At 36.2% G+C, this 19,153-nt stretch overlaps 1 protein-coding gene across 27 annotated transcripts in view; it reads left to right on the top strand.

Annotated features, from left to right (window-relative positions):
* The window catches only part of BAZ2B (bromodomain adjacent to zinc finger domain 2B), a 334,986-nt gene that overhangs the window by 204,746 nt on the left and 111,087 nt on the right, over positions 1-19,153 (top strand). For 19 of the 27 annotated variants that reach the window (XR_001830422.2, XR_001830420.2, XM_017546664.2 and 16 more), the window contains 7 exons: positions 7,173-7,373; positions 7,688-8,083; positions 12,540-13,146; positions 14,742-15,035; positions 16,634-16,694; positions 17,464-17,572; positions 17,842-17,943. Coding sequence is in view for 25 of the 27 variants with exons in the window: in XM_017546664.2 (XP_017402153.1) it covers positions 7,173-7,373; positions 7,688-8,083; positions 12,540-13,146; positions 14,742-15,035; positions 16,634-16,694; positions 17,464-17,572; positions 17,842-17,943 (1,770 nt within the window). In the remaining 2 variants the exon portion in view is untranslated. The remainder of the gene's footprint in view (positions 1-7,172; positions 7,374-7,687; positions 8,084-12,539; positions 13,147-14,741; positions 15,036-16,633; positions 16,695-17,463; positions 17,573-17,841; positions 17,944-19,153) is intronic. The other 8 variants (XM_017546709.2, XM_017546694.2, XM_017546765.2 and 5 more) reach the window with 3 other exon arrangements.

The raw sequence follows: 19,153 nt of genomic DNA, 5'->3' as shown, positions 1-19,153 counted from the left end.
CCCATTTGTCTATTTTGGAGGTTGTTGCCAATGCCTTTGGTGTTTTGGTCATGAAGTCCTTGCCTACACCTATGTCCTGAATGGTTTTGCCTAGATTTTCTTCTAGGGTTTTTATGGTGTTATGTCTTATGTTTAAGTCTTTAATCCATCTGGAGTTACTTTTAGTGTAAGGTGTCAGGAAGGGGTCCAGTTTCTGCTTTCTGCACATGGCTAGCCTGTTTTCCCAACACCATCTATTGAACACGGAATCCTTTCTCCATTGCTTGTTTTTGTCAGGTTTGTCAAAGATTGGATGGTTGTAGATATGTTGTGTTGCCTCTGAGGCCTCTGTTCTGTTCATTGGTCTGTATCTCTGTTTTGGTACCAGTACCATGCTGTTTTGATTACTGTAGCCTTGTAGTATAATTTGAAGTCCAGTAGTGTGATACCTCCTGCTTTGTTATTTTTGCTTAGAATTGACTTGGCTATGCGGGCTGTCTTTTGGTTCCATATGAAGTTTAAGGTGTTTTTTCCCAGTTCTGTGAAGAGGGTCATTGATAGCTGGATAGGGATAGCACTGAATCTGTAAATTACTTTGGGCAGTATGGCCATTTTCACTATATTGATTCTTCCTAACCATGAACATGGAATGTTTCTCCATCTGTTTGTGTCCTCTCTTATTTCATTGAGCAGTGGTTTGTAATTCTCCTTGAAGAGGCCCTTTACATTCCTGGTTAGTTGTATTCCTAGGTATTTTATTCTCTTTGTAGCAATTGTGCATGGCAGTTCATTCTTGATTTGGCTCTCTTTAAGTCTTTTATGGGTGTATAGGAATGCTTGTGATTTTTGCACATTATTTTGTATTCTGAGACTTTGCTGAAGTTGCTTATCAGTTTCAGGAGATTTCGGGCTGAGACGATGGGGTCTTCTAGATATGCGGTCATGTTGTCTACAAATAGAGACAGTTTGACTTCCTCCTTTCCTATTTGAATACCCTTTATTTCTTTTTCTTGCCCAATTGCTCTGGCTGGAACTTCCAGTACTATGTTGAATAGGAGTGGTGAGGGAGGGCATCCTTGTCTAGTGCCAGAATTCAAGGGGAATGCTTCCAGTTTTTGCCCATTCAGTATGATATTGCATGTTGGTTTGCCATAAATAGCTTTTATTATTTTGAGATACATTCCGTCAATACCTAGTTTATTGAGGGTTTTTAGAATAAAGGACTGTTGAATTTTGTCAAAGGCCTTCTCTGCATCAATTGAGATAACCATGTGGTTTTTGTCTTTGGTTCTGTTTATGTGGTAAATTACGTTTATAGACTTGCGTATGTTGAACCAGCCTTACATCCCCGGGATGAAGCCTACTTGATCATGGTGGATAAGCTTTTTGATGTGCTGTTGCAATCGGCTTGCCAGTATTTTATTGAAGATTTTTGCATCTATGTTCATCATGGATATTGGCCTGAAGTTTTCTTTTCTTGTTGAGTCTCTGCCGGGTTTTGGTATCAGGATGATGTTGGTCTCATAAAATGATTTGGGAAGGATTTCCTCTTTTTAGGTTACTTGGAATAGTTTCAGAAGGAATGGTACCAGCTCCTCTTTGTATGTCTAGTAGAATTCGGCTGTGAACCCGTTTGGGCCTGGGGTTTTTTTAGGTGGTAGGCTCTTAATTGCTGCCCCAACTTCAGACCTTGTTACTGGTGTATTCAGGGTTTCGACTTCTTCCTGGTTTAGGCTTGGCAGGGTGCAAGTGTCCAGGAATTTATCCATTTCTTCCGGGTTTGCTAGTTTATGTGCATAGAGTTGTTTGTAATAATCTCTGATGATGGCTTGAATTTCTGTGGAATCTGTGGTGATATCCCCTTTATCATTTTTTATTGCATCGATTTGGTTATTCTCTCTTTTCCTTTTTATTAATCTGGCTAGTGGTCTGTCTATTTTGTTGATCTTTTCAAAAACAACCAGCTCCGGGATTCATTGATTTTTTTTTGAAGGTTTTTTTGTGTCTCTATCTCCTTCAGTTCTGCTCTGATCTTAGTTTTTCTTGTCTTCTGCTAGACTTTGAGTTTTTTTGATCTTGCCCCTCTAGCTCTTTCAATTTTGATGATAGGATGCCAATTTTAGATCTCTCCTTGCTTCTCATGTGGGCACTTATTGCTATATATTTTCCTCTATAGACTACTTTATATGTGTCCCAGAGATTGACATGTTGTGTCTTCGTTCTCACTGGTTTTGAAGAACATGTTTATTTCTGCCTTCATTTCATTGTTTATCCAGTCAACATTCAAGAGCAAGTTCAGTTCCCATGAAGCTATACAGTTCTCAGTTTCTTAATTCTGAGGTCTAACTTAATTGCACTGTGGTCTGAGAGACTGTTCGTTATGATTTCTGTTCTTTTGCATTTGCTGAGGAGTGATTTACTTCCAATTATGGGTCAATTTTAGAGTAGGTGTCATGTGGTGCCGAGAAGAATGTATATTCTGTGGATCAGGAGTGGAGAGTTCTGTAAATGTCTATTAGGTTTGCTTGGTCCAGGTCTGAGTTCAAATCCTGGATATCCTTGTTAATTTTCTGTCTGGCTGATCTGTCTAATATTGACAATGGGGTGTTAAAGTCTCCCACTATTATTGTGTGGGGGTCTAAGTCTCTTTGTAAGTCATTAAGAACTTCCCTCATGTATCTGGGTGCTCCTGCATTTGGTGCATTTATATTTAGGATTGTTAGCTCTTCTTGTTGCATTGATCCTTTTACCATTACATAATGTCCTTCTTTGTCTCTTTTCATCTTTGTTGCTTTGAAGTCTATTTTATCAGAGATGAGAATTGTTACTCCTGCTTTTTTTTGCTATTTGTTTGGTAAATCTTCCACCATCCCTTTATTTTGAGCTTTTGTGTATCCTTGCATGTGAGATGGGTTTCCTGGATATAGTACACTGATGGGTTTTGTCTTTTTATCCAATTTGCCAGTCTGTGTGTTTTGATTGGGGCATTTAGTCCATTTACATTTAGGGTTAATATTGTTGTGTGTGAATTTGATACTGCCATTTTGATGCTAGCTGACTGTTTTGCCTGTTAGTTGCTGCAGATTCTTGATTATGTTGATGCTTGGTATGTTTTTGGAGTGGCTGGTACTGGTTGTTCCTTTCTATGTGTAGAGCCTCTTTTAGGAGCTCTTGTAAAGCAGGTCTGGTGGTGATCAAATCTCTGAGTACTTGCTTGTTCGCAAAGGATTTTATTTTTCCTTCACTTATGAAGCTTAGTTTGGCTGGGTATGAGATTCTGGGTTGAAATTTCTTTTCTTTAAGGATGTTGAATATTGGCCCCCAATCTCTTCTGGCTTATAGGGTTTCTGCTGAGGGATCTGCTGTGAATCTGATGGGCTTCCCTTTGTGGCTAACCCAGCCTTTCTCTCTGGCTGCCCTTAGCATTTTCTCCTTCATTTTAACCCTGGTGAATCTGACGATTATGTGCCTTGGGGTTGCTCTTCTTGACGAACATCTTTGTGGTGTTCTCTGTATTTCCTGGACTGGAGTATTGACCTGCCTTGCTAGGTTGGGGAAGTTTTCCTGGATAATATCCTGAAGAGTATTTTTCCAGCTTGGATTCATTCTCTTCGTCACATTCAGATACACCTATCAAACATAGATTAGGTCTTTTTACATAGTCCCACATTTCTTGGAGACTTTGTTCATTCCTTTTTACCCTTTTTTCTCTAATCTTGCCTTCTTGTTTTATTTCATTGAGTTGATCTTCGACCTCTGATATCCTTTCTGCTGCTTGGTCAATGCGGCTGTTGAAACTTGTGCATGTTTCGTGAAGTTCTTGTGCTGTGTTTTTCAGCTCCATCAATTTACTTATATTCCTTTCTAAGTTGTCCATTCTCGTTAGCCTTTCATCATATCTTTTTTCAAGGCTCTTAGTTTATTTGCATTGGGTTAGAGCATTTTCTTTTAGCTCACAGAAGTTTCTTATTACCCACCTTCTGAAGCCTGATTCTGTCATTTCATCATACCCATTCTCCATCCAGCCTTTTTTCCCTTGCTGGTGAGGAGTTGTGACCTCTTATAGGAGGAGACTTGTTCTAGTTTCGGGTGTTTTCATCTTTTTTATGCTGGTTTCTTCCCATCTTTGTGGATGTATCCACCTGTCGTCTTTGTAGTTGCTGACTTTCAGATTGTGTCTCTGAGTGGACATCCAGTTTGTTGATGATGAAGTTATTTCTGTTTTTTAGGTTTCCTTCTAACAGTCTGGCCCCTCTGCTGTAGGACTGCTGAGGTCCACTCCAGGCCCTGCTTGCTTAGGGATCACCTGCAGTAGCTGCAGAACAGTAAGGGTTGCTACCAGTGTCTTCTTCTGCTATCTTTGTCCCAGAAGGATACCCACCAAATGTCAGTCTGATCTCTCCTTTATGAGGTGGACTCTTTGGATATATGGGGGTCAGGAAGCTGCTTGAGGAGAAAGTCTGTCCTTTATAGGAGCTCAGGTGCTGAGCTGTGAGCTCTGTTGTTCATTCAGAGCTGCTGGGCAGGTACATTTAGGTCTGCTGCAGCAGAACTCATAAACCTTTTTTTCTTCCCAGGTGCCCTGTTCCAGGGAGTTAGGGCTTCAGTGCTTTATTTATGAGTTTAGGTTGTGCTGCTGCCTTTTTTTCAGGGCTGCCCTGCCCAGCAAGGAGGCAGCCTAGTCACTGTCTGCCTGAAGAGGCTTTGCTGAGCTGCTGTGGGCTCCGCCCAGCTGCCATGTGAACTTCCCTGTAGTCCTGTTTATATGGGTGTAGTTAGAACTGCCTCAGCAATGGTGGCCCACCTCTGTAATGGCGGACTCTCTCTATAATGGCAGGTTGCCTTGGCAATGGCGGGTTGCCTTGGCAGTGGTGGGTTGCCTCAGCAATGGCGGACTCCCTCTGTAGTGGTTCAGTGCCTCTGTAATAGCAGACGTCCCTCCCCCACGGAGCTGGACCATCCCGGGTTCAGCTGTGCTTGCTCTGAGACTCTCAACCCAGAGCGTTTCCAATTGCTGCTTTTTTTGTTGTTTTTTTTTTGTTTTTTTTTGTTGTTGTTTGTTTTATGTGGGGGTGGGACCAGCCGAGCCTGATTACCTGGCTCCCTGCCTCTGAGCCCTTTTTTTTTAGTTGAATGGTCGACTGTCTCCCAGGTCTTCCAGTCGCCTGTTGAAAAGGCACCAGGATCTGTGTGATTTCCCAGGCGACTCACTGCACCAGCTGAAATAGCGGTGCTGAGATTCATGGCACTTTTTTTGCCCGGGAACCTCCTGGCTTGGTTCCCTGTTTCAGTCCCCTTTTTAATCAGTTGAATGGGTGACTGTGCCTTCCCGGGGCTCCAGTCGCCAGCTAAAAGGGCACCCAGACCAGTGTATTTTGTACGGAGAACCACCGCGTGCTTTGTCGCGCCAACAAAAACAGCCCCGCTGGCGACCCGTGGTGCTCCTCCACCTGGGTATCTCCTGGTCTGTGGGCAATAAAAATCCATCTGGAAATGTGGCGTCCACTCACACTCTGCACTTTCACTGGGAGCTGTTCCTAAACGGCCATCTTTGATAAGTATTGTAGCTCTCTTACTTCTTATCTTTCTTAGCCCTTAGTAAAACAAAAATGATAATTTCAGTGTAGGTACCTTATGATTTTCATAGTCTTACTGTACATGCTTAGAAAACCACAACAGATTTTGATTGCAAAGGAGTAGCTGTTTCTTTGATAAATAAATGATAGTCTTAATATTAATGCATTATTATTTCCCTGGTCTTTCTCATCTTGTGGTTCCCATACAATTCCAATTCAGTTTCTCATTCTTCTCTGCCCTACTCTGAGGATAGTAAACTCAAGAAATGTTGGTAGCTGTTAGTCTGCTTATTGAATTGTGTGTCTTTGAAGGAGGCAGTCTGGTAGCTAGTTTAGAGCAGTTAAAACAGAGTCATTGCAAGGAGAATATAATGGCAGGAGTGACTCTCCTCCCTCATGAATGTTACCTGAATGAGTGTTCAGAAGACACAATAAAAAACTACAGATATGCAATCTGTAACTGTGGCTTCAATTTAGCTTTCTGTTGTGGAGATTATATTACTGTATTTCATTCCCCAAGCCCCAGTAGTCATGAAAGGATGTATTTCTGTTAACATCATAACTTTTGTAATTTATTGCTATTTTGTTCTTTATCAGCAAATGCCATTGAAATGTTCCTAGATTATACTTAATCTTGTTGCTCCATCATTTCAGTGTTTCTCCTCTTCTGTTTTTCTATTGGTGAAATTTTAACTTTCCCATTGTTAAATAATTATAAATATTTTCAATATTCTGCATGACAGAGCTTGCACTTTTTATTGAGGAGTTCTACCATAAGTTGATTGATCAGTTTGTTATTTTGTTATAATTCCTCTCATGATGTTTGTTCTTTTTATCCACTACTATTATGTGTTCTTGAACACAAAACTTCACTTTTACATGACCTAATATCACTTTCTACCAGCTTTGGATTTTGTTTTTCTTGCAGAGTCTTAAATGTTCCAAAAATAAATCTCTCTCTTTATGTTTATCTATCTTGTCTTTTTTTCAATCTTTTCTGAAATGAAACATAAACAGTTAAATTCCTTGACCCTAACTAAAGCAGCCCTGTAAGTCTTTTGCTACCCTACTCTGTCTTCTCTACAGCGCTTATTATTATATGGAATGATTTGCTTTTATACTAAGCATCTGTCTACACTCCCCTACCACCAGCACTAGTAAGTTTCTTGAAGGCAAGACTCTGTCTTGGAAAGGTGTGTGTGGCATGTTGTAAGTAAATGTTTGGCTACTGACTCACTGTCTGTCTGCAAAAAGAAAGAAGACTAAAGCTATATGTGTAACTTTCAATGTATGTATCATAGTTGGGATTATTTTGTGGACTGATCTTTTTAATCTGTCATACATTTTGAAGAATAACAGCAATATGAGTACATCTACACATATACTATATTGATATTTTCAATATTCTACATGACAGAGCTTGCACTTTTTATTAAGGAGTTCTGTCATATAAGGTAATTGATCAGTTTGTCAAATAATTACCATGACAATATGACTTTTTCCTACAATGACATTTTGAGATTGAAAATATCATTTGAAAGTTAAAAAGAGCACACCCTTTTTTGAAGTGAATGTTTTCCAGAAATAAAGCCTTGCCAATACCTTGTCGTTATCCAGAAACCAAGGAAGAAAGCTTTGGAAAGTTCTAGCAACAGTGAGAGTGATTCAGGCACATCGTCAGACACCTCAAGTGAAGGCATGAGTAGTAGTGATTCAGATGATCTAGAAGATGAAGAGGAAGAAGATCAAAGTATTGAAGAGAGTGAAGATGATGATTCTGATTCAGAGAGTGAAGCACAACATAAAAGTAACAACCAGGTATAATTTTTTTCATGGACAGTATCCAGACATATTCATATTTAGGAATTAATTGGTTTATCTTGACTCTCAAAGTCTGTAGTTTTAAAGTTAATCATTATTCTGAGCTCATACTTTTGCACAAGAAATAATATAAGATGGATAAATATTTTTAAAGGGACATGTGGTATTTATTTTACTAATTTTTAGATTTTTAGATATTATCATAAGGCATTAATAACACTTTTAAAGCACGCTTTATCTCTAGGTTTTACTGCTTTATATTCTTTGTCTTAATAGATGTTAGGAAGTTACCTTTTCATTTTTATTTCTAGGTGCTATTACATGGTATTTCAGACCCAAAAGCAGATGGACAGAAAGCAACCGAAAAAGCCCAGGAAAAAAGAATACACCAGCCATTACCTCTAGCGTCTGAATCCCAGACTCACTCATCATTCCAATCCCAGCAGAAGCAGCCTCAGGTTTTGTCACAGCAGCTTCCATTTATTTTCCAAAGCTCTCAGGCAAAGGAGGAATCTGTGAACAAACACACCAGTGTAATACAGTCTACGGGATTGGTGTCCAATGTGAAACCTTTATCTTTGGTAAATCAAGCCAAAAAGGAAACTTACATGAAACTCATAGTTCCTTCTCCTGATGTTCTTAAAGCAGGGAATAAAAATACCTCTGAAGAATCTAGTTCATTGACCAGTGAATTGAGATCCAAACGGGTGAGTTACAAATGATTTATATAAGAATTTTATTATTAAAAAAAGATATAGCTTCTATATTATCTTATACAAGTTTAAATTAAATTATACTCTCATTTTAATACTTTCTTAATGTTCAGGAGTAGAATATGTACATCAGATAATAAATTGCTCTGATTTTATATTCACATATGTATCTGTTTAACATATTTTTGGCAATGCAATCATGTCATTCCAGATCCCCTGCAACCCATCCCTAAGGTAAGCCCCACTCCCAAGATCTAATGTTTTAGAAATAAGGGGATAGGCCAGGTGCAATGGCTCTCACACTTGTAATCCCAGCACTTTGGGAGGCCGATCACCTGAGGCAGGCAGATCACCTGAGGTCAGGAGTTCAAGAACAGCCTGACCAATATGATGAAACCCCATCTCTACTGAAAATACAAAAAAATTAGCTGAGTGTGGTGGCATGCACGTGTAATCCTAGCTACTCTGGAGGCTGAGATAGGAGAGTTGCTTGAACCTGGGAGGCAGAAGTTGCAGTGAACTAAGATCATGCCACTGCACTCCAGCCTGGGTGACAGAGTGAGACTCTGTCTCAAAAAAAGAAAAAGAAAAAAGAGGATAAATATGTTTGAATAAGAAAAGCTTCAAAATTACTTGGATTTCAAATTAGTGTCTTTTTTTCCCTAATATCAATATATTCTTTTTTTTTTTTTTTGAGACAGGATCTTACTCTGTGGCCTAGGCTGGAGTGCAGTGGCACGATCTCAGCTCACTGCATCCTCCCCATCCTGGGTTCAAGGATACTCATGCCTCAGCCTTCCTAGTAGCTGAGACTACAGGCACGTGCCAACACACCTGACTAATATTTGTATGTTTAGTAGAGACAGGGTTTCACCATGTTGGCCAGGCTGGTCTCAAACTCTTGACCTCAAGTGATCTGCCTGCATCAGCCTCCCAAAGTGCTGGGATTATAAGCATGAGCCACCGCATCCGGCCAAATATATTCTTTTTTTAGAGAAATGAATTCAAATAATTTCCCATTATAGTCCTAGAATTTATAAGTTTTAAGTGTAAAAACCTTTCATAAAGAATCACCTTTCTGGCCAGAGATGGTGGTGGTTGACACCTGTAAGCCCAGCACTTTGGGAGCCAAGGCAGGAGGAATATTTGAGGCTAGGAGTTCAAGACCAACCTCTGCAACATAGTAAGACCCTGTCTCTACCAAAAAAAAAAAAAAGAGAACATTTTCCTTTGCCATTCTTAATGAATTATGTGAAATATTAACTACTACTTATACAAACACTGGAACTACTCTTTAGAGAATTTTTTCACCTTTGTTTTTCTTGCTGTTGATTTTACTTCATAGACTACATTCAGATTCTGTTGTATGCATTATGTTTGCATACAATATCCTGTCTCTTGGTTACAAATATTATTATTAAGCATCCTAATTAGATAACACTTGTAGAACATTTAATGTTTGCCAACCATTGTTCTAATTGCTGAACATACATTAACTCCTCTGTAATAACATGTGTGAGTGCTACTAATATTATCCTCATTTACAGATGATAAAATTGGACATTCACATTAGACTCAACTCTGAAAGATGTTATCTTCTCTTTGTCAGTACCTGTTACTGAGTTAGAAGTACCTACCTGCATCCCCCATGAGTTCATTATTTTCTTTTTTTTCCTTTTTTTTTTATAGTTCATTGTTTTCTTAAAGGTTATTAGTCATTGAATTCTTCAGTACCCTTACACTGAAGACAATCTAACTTAAATCCATATAGATTGATTGAATACATATACTAGGATTGGAATTTTGTAGGTCTTATGTCAGCTTTCTTTTATTGACATTCATGTGGAGGACTTTTTGTGATCTGCAGACTGAGGTAGGGGTGGGGGAGCAAGAGCTTGGAAGTAGGACAGACATTGGAACCCATCTCTTCCCACACTATTTTCCACATGGTTATATTAAAGCAGCAAGAGATTTGTTACTATACAGGTCTCAATTTTCTCTTCATCTCCTTTTTGCACACCACCCATTTTAAAAAGGATAATGTATGTACTATAAAAGAATAATTAGAATAAAATATGTTTTTATTATAAAGTAATTTTTGGCTATTCTTAAAAACTTGTTGGTGTCAATATGTGGGAAGTGATTCTTCAGAATTACATTGAGGAATAGTTGGAGAAAATTAAAATATAAAACTAAAGGGACTTTTGTTTTCATGGCCTTTTGGTCCTATATATTTAGAAGGAAAACTTACTACCTATAAAGAAGATTATAAAATTATTACATAACATAATTGTATTCTAACAGATAAAAACACACTAATTTTTCTGCCGAAAATTTAAATCTTGTATGTATTAAAGATTTTATGTAAGAATTTTGCTATAAAATCACATTGAAAAGGTATATCTATTTAATATAATTTTCCATAATTAACTGAATAATTACTAATTAAGCACTTTCTCTTTGTAAGGTATTGCCTTAGGTACAAATATTGTGACAGTTTTTATTTGCAAAGAATTATCTTAATAATTTTCTAAACTAATACAGTTTAGGTGTTAAGATAAAAAGTTTACATTGCTTATTGCTTTGTTAGTACTGCTGCTTTAAAATATTCAATAAGTATTTCATGCCAAGTGCAGTGGCTCATGCCTGTAATCTCAGTACTTTGGGAGTGTGGTAGATCACCTGAGGTCAGGAGTTTGAGACCAGCCTGGCCAACATGGTGAAATCCCTAAAAATACAAAAACAAATTAGCTGGGTGTGGTGATATGCACCTGTGGTCCCAGCTAGCTGGGAAGCTAAGGCAAGAGAATCACTTGAACCCAGGAGGTAGAGGTTGCAGTGAGCCAAGATCCTGCCACTGTACTCCATCCTGGGTGACAGAGCAAGACTGTATCTCAATATAATAATAATAATAAAATATTTAATAAGTATTTCATATGACATTTCATCAGCATTTACACTTGCGAAATCTCTGTCACAAATCTTTGCTGACTTGAGTGTTAGGAGCCCAGGTCTGATGCTGACAACACAGCTGATGTTAATTTCAAAGCAGTCATTTTCAATGCAGAATTTTACCTTAGATTAAGAAATTCAGTTCCTTCTGTTAACTCAAGAGATTTTAACAATTCTACTGCTGTTTATTTTTATTTAATATTTTAATTATAGTAACTTGATAAAATTCATTTTATTGTTTTCACGGAGATTCTAATAGTTAAATAATTTTTTGTTTCTTTATTGACATAAATTTTATGTTTTATAAATTAATCTTTTCCAAGAAAATTGTATTTTTCTAAATTGTTTACTCTGGAATGTTAGTGTGTAAAAGCAAGCTAAAGTAGATCCCACAGAATGTTGAATGTCTATTTTCACCAGCTTAGTATCTTAAATCTTTGCTTCAAGGAAGTTCTTCTTGCTCAGGAAGTTATTCATTCAGCAACCTAAAATTGTTTTTTGAGTACATACCAAGTATAGGGCTCTGAATAATGTCTTAGGAAGACCATAAAGATGAATAAATAAGTGCTAATTCATTATTCAGGATGTTAACTTACCTCCTTAGAGATTTAAGGCATGTGGGCATATGCTATGTATACTAAAATGTGGTATGGCATAAGAGTTCATATGCTCGCCAACTTAGAGCTGTTTGACTTATGATCTTTCAACTTTACAATGGCATGAATGCTATGCTATACACATTCAGTAGAAAGTGGTATAATAGTCCCTTGATGCTGGGCAGCAGCAGTGAGCCACAGATCCTGGTCAGCCACGTGATCACTGGGCAGACAACCGATACTCTACAGTGTACTGTGTTGGTAGGTAATTTTGCTCAGTTTTAGGCGAATAAGAGTGTTATCAGCACATTTAAGGTAGGCTAGACTAAACTATGATATTTGGTAGGTTAGGTGTATTACATCTATTTTTGACTTAACAATATTTTCAACTTTCAATGAGTATATGGGGAAGTCACCCAGGCTAAGTTGAGGAACATCTATATAAAGAGGTAAAGGAGTGCAAAGGATAGAGGCAAAGAATGCTTCTGGCTGGGAAATCTGGCAAGCTTCTTGGGTTGGATCTTGAAGAATAAACAGTATTTTGTCAGCTTGAAAATTCCGAAAGAAGGCTATTTCATGCAAAGAATATGGTTTCAGGTTTGGATTATTATGAAAATTGAAGCAACAGTAAAGAGGGAGTAGTCAAAAGGCATATAATTTTTGAGGGGGAAAAACTAATTAAATTTTAATTAGATATAGCCAAGATGTAGCAACAAATTTAAATCATGATATACAGGTAACAACAGTCATAGCTGTTGCTACTTTTACAGCACTTGTATATCATGATTTAAATTTGTGTATGATATGATAGCTGTAATTTGGTTTTAGATATTGAAAGCAAATAAAAGCAATCTTTGTTTTTTGGCACATTTTGTTATGTTTTTTAACTTATGTTTCAACAGGAACAATATAAACAGTCATTCCCATCACAATTAAAGAAACAAGAGTCATCTAAGAGCCTGAAGAAGGTTATTGCAGCTTTGTCAAATCCAAAAGCAACCTCTAGTTCACCAGCACATCCAAAACAAACATTAGAAAACAACCACCCGAATCCATTCTTGACAAATGCACTTTTAGGTAATCACCAACCAAATGGAGTTATTCAAAGTGTCATTCAAGAAGCTCCTCTAGCACTTACTACCAAAACTAAAATGCAGAGCAAGATTAACGAAAACATTATTGCTGCAAGTAGCACCCCTTTTTCCTCACCTGTAAATTTGAGTACAAGTGGCAGAAGAACCCCTGGCAATCAGACACCTGTAATGCCCTCTGCCTCTCCCATCCTGCATAGTCAAGGGAAGGAAAAAGCAATTAGCGATAATGTAAACCCAGTAAAAACACAGCATCACTCCCATCCTGCAAAATCTTTAGTGGAACAATTCAGAGGAACAGATTCAGACATTCCCAGTAGTAAAGATTCTGAAGATTCAAATGAGGATGAAGAGGAAGATGATGAGGAAGAAGATGAGGAAGATGATGAAGATGATGAATCTGACGACAGCCAATCAGGTTATTTTCATTTTAAAATTTATTTTTCTAAATGCTATCTGAATCAAACATTTTAAAGGGCTTCTTAATTCAGACTTAAAATCAGTGTCATTTACTATGTCTCACACAGCTTTTTGCATTTCTATAATGAGTTTGTAAAATACAGGAGTAATTGATACTGGAAATCCTAAGTCAGGTTCTCAGCATGTTATTCATTTGACATTAAATAAATAATCACTTTAGAGTGAATACAAATGATACATAATTAAGACATAATTTCATCAACTTGGTTAATTTTTATTTCATTTAGGACCACTGTTTTTTTATTTCTTCTGCTACTTGTTAAAATATATCACCAGCTGTTTTGAGAAAAGGTAAAATTATAGTCACAGTCATTCAGGAGGTACCAAAAACCTAAATCACTATAAATGTCCAACAATAACACAGAATTCATTAAATAGCACATACAGTACTCTCTGATTTAATTTTGAGTCACTTTCTACTTTTTTTTGTTTTTTGCTGGGTTGGGGGTTAACTTCTTTGTATTTTTATTTTCCTTCCCTCTCCTCATTCCACAGAAGATTGAAAACATAAAATACAAGAGAGCTTAAATTGTGAATACACAAATTAAATACACATTATAAATGTTTGTCGATTTGTTACTGGTCAGCTACAGATTCAAGTAATTATTTTAGCAGCTAATTGAACAGGAAAATATACTCAGATATACAATTTAAAGTATCTGTAAGTTAAAAACAAATTTTGTGCTCAGGGTAAGAACCACTCTTCCTGGGGTTCCCATAAAACAACTTTGCATGATCATAAATATCAATATTCTTAACTTTTAAAACTAATTTTTATAATAAATTTCAATATAGGCAAATAGTGTCACACAAACCAGAATTCCACAGGAGCTATTGTTCTGGGAACTATGAGGAAACAGTCTAAGTATCACTGTTATGTTTATTAAGTTTAATCTAGTAATAGATTTTACATATCTAGAGGAATGGATGCATCATGCATAGGATTATATAGCTAGAACAAACAAATTATTAAATTATCCTACTATAATTACTTCTGTAAGCCTAATTTTTTGAGAGGCCTGAAAAGCCCGAAGTCTTGTATGTAAATAGAAAAACTGCAGCCAAAAAACCAAGAATCTCCTGTTGAAAATTGTTTTGTTTTACTCCAAAGCCCAAATGAAAGTATGATGGTAGTTCCAGATTTCTCTTTCTCATATTCGACCTATATACTTCTTAAGCCATTGGAATCTGTTAGTGTGAATAGTCAGTTTAATTCCCTCTTTTACTTTAGTTTCTCCATTAAATAAAAAAATTATTAAGAAGCCATTAAGCATAATTCATGTGAATAGTGTCACATGAGAACTGTTTTATGATTAAAGTGTTGAGTAAAACTTACACTTTAAATTTTTTTTGAAGATTTATAGCCTACATATATTATTCTCAAATAGCTTATAATATTTACTCTTCAGGAAAAGTGCTCATTTGAGTTCTCATTCACAGGTGCTGGTTCCTGAACTAGTCCATTTAGATACAAACTGCAAATTATTGGTGATTATCTAGTTATAATATACAAATGCTTCTTTTACTTCCCAGAATCAGATAGTAATTCAGAATCAGATACAGAAGGATCAGAAGAAGAAGATGATGATGATAAAGACCAAGATGAATCAGATAGTGATACTGAAGGAGAGAAAACTTCAATGAAACTGAATAAAACAACTTCCTCTGTCAAAAGCCCTTCCATGAGTCTCACAGCTCACTCAACACCTCGTAACCTCCACATAGCAAAAGCCCCAGGCTCTGCTCCTGCTGCCTTATGTTCTGAATCCCAGTCACCTGCTTTTCTTGGTACATCTTCTTCCACACTTACTTCAAGCCCACACTCTGGTACCTACACTTTATTTTTATTATTCTAAAGTAGAAGTCAGCCCATAGCAAGAATTTTTATTGGTAGAGTGTTCTGGAGATGATCTCATGGGAATCAAGATTAAAGCTAGATTTTAGGTTGGCTAAGGAAGGTCAGCATGTATTTTCAAAGGATATGACCCATTACCTGGTCTTTTTTTCCCCCTGAGCTTCCAGTTTAAGGATCTGACTGATGACAGTTCTTTTGTTTTTGAATCTTTTCTGCTTTTGTGTTCAGTTTGTGCGTCTAGAATATAGAATTTAACTGACAATTGGACTTTTTTGTACAGTTAACCCTTGAACAATGCAGGGTTTAGGGGCACTGGCCCCTAAACAATTGAAAATCTGTATGTAACTTTTGTTTCCTCAAAAACTTAACTACTGTTAGCCTACTGTTGACCAGAAGCCTTACTGATTACATGAATAGTCAATTAATATATGTTGTATGTGTTATATACTGTATTCTTACAATAAAGAGAAAAGAAAAATGTTAGAAAGTCATAAGCAAGAGAAAATGTGTTTACTCTTCATTACGTGGAAGTGGATCATCATAAAGTTCTTCATTCTCATCTTCATGTTGAGTAGGCTGAGGAAGAAGAGGATTGGTCTTGCTGTCTCATGGGTGACAGAGGCGGAGGAAAATCTGAATCTAAGTGGAATCACACAGTTCAAACCCACGTTGTTCAAGGGCCAACTGTACTTTATAAAAAAGTTCACTTGGTTACTTAAGATGCTATCTGCCCAACAGGTAGCCAATGTCATTTCTATTAGTGAGTAGCATTCTTATTCCATTAACATGCCATGTCTTTTTTTTTTTTTTCCTATTTGACTTTTTATAAATTCCTAGAGGTCTTCATTTAATATTTCAAAACTGCTTTCAGTTCTCATTCAATGTCTACAAAAATAAATGTATATAGTAAAATATATTGCTGTTTTACTTATTTCACTCTCCTCTTATCAGTTTCTAGCTTTGCTTTTATTTACCACATACCAACCAGTATGACGTTCTACTAATTTTAGGTGAATTTATTTGCATTTCTGAAACTTGATCTCTGTCTTTGAAAATTTTTACATAAAATCCTAATCCTGCTCCTTGGTGGTTTAGGTTAATTAAAAGACCTGGTAGTGTTTTTTGCTATGGATGTATATGGACATAGAAATTAAATCATCTCTAAATATATGAGCCAGCTGTTGAAATTTTCCAGCATCTGAAACCTCATATTTTCAAGGTCAATAATTTAAATTGTTTTTCCGAAACCTCTATTTCCGTACTGCTTCTCTAGCCATCTCTTTAAAAACAAAATGAGAGGAAAGGTGTATGTTTTTACCTTGGATTGTATTTTCTTTAGAGAGAAAAAACAGTAACTCTGTCATTCAGACCCAAAAGAAGAAAAAAAAGCCCCCTGCCTCACACAGTGTTTTATTGAAAACCGTCTAAAAATAAAGTTTAAATTACAGAAATACACTAAATAATTCAAGTCATTAAAATATACTTTTTTAAAGAAAAGTTTCTAAACTATCAAAAGATTCTTATCTATATAAATGCATTTTTTATTTTAACCAGTTGAATTTTTTTAAAGGCACTTCCAAAAGAAGAAGAGTAACAGATGAACGTGAACTGCGTATTCCATTGGAATATGGGTATGCAAAATAAGGTTTTCCTTTTTCTTTTTCCCCCATATATTTATGCATGTTTGAGGTATACTTGATTTCTTATTCTCTACAGTTAATAAAAGAAGTCCATAAGCTGCATAGTATTTGTTAGAGCAGAAGAGCCAGAGCGAAGGGCAAGGAATTTGATTTATCAGAAAACTGAAATTAAGCCTGTTTCCTTGAGGTATGGCAGAGCTGAGGTGGGATGTTGCAGCCAAGTAGGAACATGACTGAAAAAGAACCAAGAGCATATCAGATGGCAAAGGGCAGGAATACAGTGAGACTATGAGAAGTTTTTGTGAAGATAGAATTAAAGGACAGTAGAAGCCACTTTGGTCAAAATCGAGAGACACAACCAGAGTTTGGCTAAAATGGTTTAATTAGAAATGACAGCTTTCAGACTGAATGTACATGAACCTCAAGCAGCAGACAGCCAGGTTTACTTTATTCCTAACTTAAAGCTTTTCAGATGTAAAAAATAGTACAGATTGACATGTTACTGAAATGTCAGAATACCCAAAGTAATTAATTATGATTTCTGAAAATGTTGGATTTTAAATATTTATAAATTGAATCAATTTTTTTAGTTGAATTAGCTAAAAATCTAAATAATTGTTTATATATTTGGGTTTTTGGAGGAGTTTATTTTTGTTTTTATTTTTCATGTTTTCTAGAGAACATGTATACTTTAACTTTTTTTTTAATTTTTAAAAGCTTTCTTTAGGTATGTCATAACCTTCATTTCTGTTATGTATAGCTGGCAGAGAGAGACAAGAATAAGAAACTTTGGAGGGCGCCTTCAAGGAGAAGTAGCATATTATGCTCCATGTGGAAAGAAACTTAGGCAGTACCCTGAAGTAATAAAGGTACATACTTTTCACCAAATAATGTACATTTGGTGCCTATTAAGCATGATCATGTACAAAAAAAAAAGTGTACTCCTTTCTCGGATAAAGTTCCTTGATACTTAATATTCTCTTGTATGGGACTATTGTACATAACCTAAATTGATCTCCTATAAATTTATAGCCCCTTGATAGAGTATGCAAAACATTAGTGCCGTGAAGCTAGCAATACATGAAAGCTGGGTTGTAATTATTAAAACCTGAAGTGGAAAAATATGTGATTTTTTCAGTATCTCAGCAGAAATGGAATAATGGATATCTCAAGGGACAATTTCAGCTTCAGTGCAAAAATAAGAGTGGGTGACTTCTATGAAGCCAGAGATGGACCGCAGGTATCCACTTTTTAAAAAGTATAGTCTTTGAACCAAAAAGTAGTACCATAACCAAATGAAGTAAATTTCACTACACTCTGGAACATTGCCTTTCATTAATTAATTCATATGGCTATACATATAACTTTGTGGTAAGCACTCATTAAGGCCTCAGTTTACTATGTTTAACAAGGGGCTTTGACATAATAGGTATCTTTTTCATATTTAAGTAAATTTTTCCTGTTTCAACCTATAACTTTACAGTTTATACAGGTATAAAAGTATCTGGATGTTCATATGAAATATAGGAAAACATTAGTTTCCTGAAAAGTACAGCTAGTTTTAAAATCTAATTTGAATATGAAACCCCTATTATTATAAGTCAATCCAAAAGAGGATATATATGTCCTAGTGTTTTAGAAGAATCTTGTCCATTTGATTATGCTACACTATATGATGCATTTTTACAAGTTTGATAAGTTTTTTTTTTGTCATTTCTTAAAATTAGATGAATGAAATTTCTGGTTTTTGCAGAAATTCACTTTTTACATTAATTGGTGCACATTTCAGAACATATCACCACAGCTCCTTTGAGCTTACGGTATTAAGCACACAACCTCACCAGTCAGCAAAAAAAACCCACCAAGGAGATCTCATTTCCTGTATTTTCCTTTAATGCTTTCCCTTTGTTCCTTAGTTGTATTCAGCTGCATGTGCTTATTACTACCTTTAGCTGCATTGAAAGGGGTCCCAGTTAAGGAGTGATGAGACCTAGATTCTTGTTAATCCACGAAATACTCTTGTATACTCTTGTAATTTTGAACAATAACAAAATAATGCCCCCTTTTCCCTCAATTTTGTTATCTGCCAAATAGAGACGATTATAATTACACTTCTGCCTCATAGGATTATGACAATATTAAAATGAGATCATGTGCATAAAAATGTTTCAAAAAGGCTAAAATGCTCAGCCAGCTGAAGTTGATATTTTTTTTCTTGATTGAACCTCTCTCTCTTCTGTCCCATTGTAATGCATAGAAAAAAAATTTTTGGCAATTAAAATTTTGTGAATAGGCAGGTTTTTCTATCCTATCTTACCCTTTAATTTTACAATTTAGAAATGGAAAAGGTCTTCCTTATTCTGCAAGAGTTTCTTAAAATTAGGCGAATGAGTTTCGAAGCTTAAATGAATTTTTTAAGGCCACACAACATCAACAAGGATGAGACATAA

This window comes from Cebus imitator, unplaced genomic scaffold, assembly GCF_001604975.1.
Source record: "Cebus imitator isolate Cc_AM_T3 unplaced genomic scaffold, Cebus_imitator-1.0 Scaffold10, whole genome shotgun sequence".
NCBI classification, from domain to species: domain Eukaryota; kingdom Metazoa; phylum Chordata; class Mammalia; order Primates; family Cebidae; genus Cebus; species Cebus imitator.
Note: the sequence above shows the minus strand (reverse complement) of the source record. Positions and strands in the feature narration are given on the sequence as shown.